The sequence below is a fragment of the Pinus tabuliformis genome, chromosome J (genome assembly GCF_031772625.1).
Source record: "Pinus tabuliformis cultivar Carrire ecotype Pingquan chromosome J, CPIR1, whole genome shotgun sequence".
NCBI lineage: Eukaryota > Viridiplantae > Streptophyta > Pinopsida > Pinales > Pinaceae > Pinus > Pinus tabuliformis.
Genome location: NC_142295.1, coordinates 1,360,572,728 through 1,360,575,036, shown reverse-complemented (window position 1 = coordinate 1,360,575,036; position 2,309 = coordinate 1,360,572,728). Strand labels below are relative to the sequence as shown.

General features: G+C 48.3%; 1 protein-coding gene across 1 annotated transcript; it reads right to left on the bottom strand.

Annotated features, from left to right (window-relative positions):
- Positions 1 to 222: 222 nt before the first annotated feature.
- LOC149232438 (uncharacterized) lies at positions 223 to 1,269 on the bottom strand. The gene has a single exon (XM_089381913.1). The coding sequence runs from the start codon at positions 1,267 to 1,269 to the stop codon at positions 223 to 225; it is 1,047 nt and encodes a 348-aa protein (XP_089238039.1).
- Positions 1,270 to 2,309: the final 1,040 nt, after the last annotated feature.

The window sequence follows — 2,309 nt, the reverse complement described above, 5'->3', positions numbered from 1 at the left end:
TTGAGATCATCCTGGAGAGGATTGGTTTAATGCGGAGTGCAATTATCTTGGAGGTAATCTTGTAGATGTAGTTGCATAGGGAGATGGGTCTGAAGTCATCAAAGGATTGAGGCTTATCCACCTTGGGAATGAGGGCTATGAAGGTGGAGTTGAAGGCTTCAGACATTGTTCCCGAGGTTCTGCAATCTTCGGCAGCCAGAAGGAGGTCCTGGCCGATGAGCTCTAGGAAAGTGATGTAGAATTCGATGGGCCAACCATCCACCCAGGACTCTTATCTTTGCCCAGACTTTTAAGGGCAACCTCCAATTCCTCCAAGGTGATGGGTGAGTTCAACATCTCTCTTTCTTCTTCCTCGACAAATCGAGGGACCGCTTCAGCCACCCGGAGGATTTCCGCTATATTTGCATCTCTTGGGCTTTTGTAGATGTTCGAGAAGTGCCAAACCCCTAAATCTGCTAGTTGTGTGAAAGTGTTGGCTTCTCTCCCATGTTGGTCCTTTAGAGCCCAGATAGTGTTGACACCTCGCCTGCCTCTAGCAAATTGTTGAAAGAATTTTGTGTTTTCATCGCCAGTTTTTAACCAAATAGCTCTACTCTTTAGGTGCCATGTCTCTTCGGCTCGTCTCAGGAGTTTAATTTTTTCCTTCTCTAGATTGATGAGCTGATCCTTTGTGTGGAGAGTAGCATAGCTTGTCAGCCCCAAAGATTCGAGCTGAGCTAGTTCTGCCTCAATCTTGACCAACTTCTCCTCTTCTTTTTGTTTTCTGGTCTTCACCCAAGCTATTGTTTTCCCTTTGAGACAATTTAGGTTGTTTGTAATGACTGATGCAGGAGACAGCCCAACTTCCCTGCTATAATGGGTCCAATTTTCTTTAACCAAATCCTGGAAACCATCCTCCCTGATCCAGGCAACATTGAATTTGAAGGGGGATCCTGGCTTCCTAGCTGCATCTTCAATTTCTAGGAAAATCAGGGAGTGGTCTAAACAGCCCCCAGAACCGACCCAATGCCTGATTCGGCCAAGACTGTTTAAGAGGGATGACTTGATAAGGAAACGGTCTAGTCGACGGGCAAGGGCGTTCTCCCCTGTTCTACGATTCCTCCAAGTGGGCATTTTGCGGGCAGAGTCTATGCTTATGAGGTCATTGTCATCCAACATTTTTTCAAAAAAGCCTGTTAGGACATCAGATTGAGCCCTGTGCCCCCATGATTCTGCAAGCCCCAGGGAGAAATTTAGATCTCCCCCAATAATTATGTTCTCTGACTGCATGAAGTCCGTCTGTAAAAGGCTTTCCCATAAAAAACTCTCTGTGATGGCAGGGGCCGTATATATTGTAGATTCTCAGAGTGATATGGGGTGAGTTTGAAGTAATGTCTGCTCCCAGGAAGCCCTGCCCTCCCCAGACATTTGTGATCTTGACTGAGGATTTGTTGAAGCCCAGGGCTAGTCCTCCCGAGCGACCTCTCGCATCCAAAAAGAAAAACTCCCAGTTGGGCAAAAAGGGTTTGAGTGTTTGTAGAACCAAGGGGCCATCACCAAGAGTTTCTTGTAGCATTAGGAAATCCAAACTTTTAACAAGACATAGTCTTTTCAACGCCAACTTTTTATCAGGGTTGGCTAAACCCCTACAGTTGAAAGAGAGGCCTTTCATGGATTCACTGAGGCAGGGTTCCCCTTTGCTCTAAGGACCTGATCTATGGGAGTTTGAATACCAGAGGCCACCTCCAGGCTGGCTCTTTTGATAGCTTTGGAGATACAGGATTGCCTTCCCCGAGGAGCTTTGGGGGGGAGAGGTGGGATTGGGTCCTCCTCCAATCCAAAGGCATGGACGGGGGAGGGATGGAGCATAGGTTGTAGCGATGGGAGGATTTGGATGTCGTGTTCTCAAGGGGCAAGCTAGGCTGGATGAGATCGCTAGTAGTGCAGGGGGTGTTTAGGATGGGGATGGGAGCAAAGACCACCAGGCAGCTGGCTTGGCTCGACTTGGGTAGGGGGGAGACTATATTCAAATTTACATGTAAAGAATTAGAAACAGAATTTATACATTCAGTCAGAGTATGAGTGTTAGAGGGAGAGGAGATACCCGTGAAGCCCGTGCCTTCTCTGGAATGTGCCCTGGTGATCGGCGCCTCTAGGTTCCAGTTTGTCGTCCCGGTTGGGCTAGTGGAGCTGGGGGCTGCCTGTCCAGTCCTTTCGGTAGTCTAGATTGTAGGTCTGTAATCTCTGCCATTCCCAAATCCGTCTGAGTGTTGGCCGCGACATAGCTTCTCGGGGGGGATGGCCTTAACCCTGTGACTAGTGGGTAGGAC

What these genes read in the sequence shown, in the direction of transcription:
- LOC149232438 (XM_089381913.1), bottom strand. Translation starts at nt 1,269, where the DNA reads ATGCAGTCAGAGAACATAATTATTGGGGGAGATCTAAATTTCTCCCTG.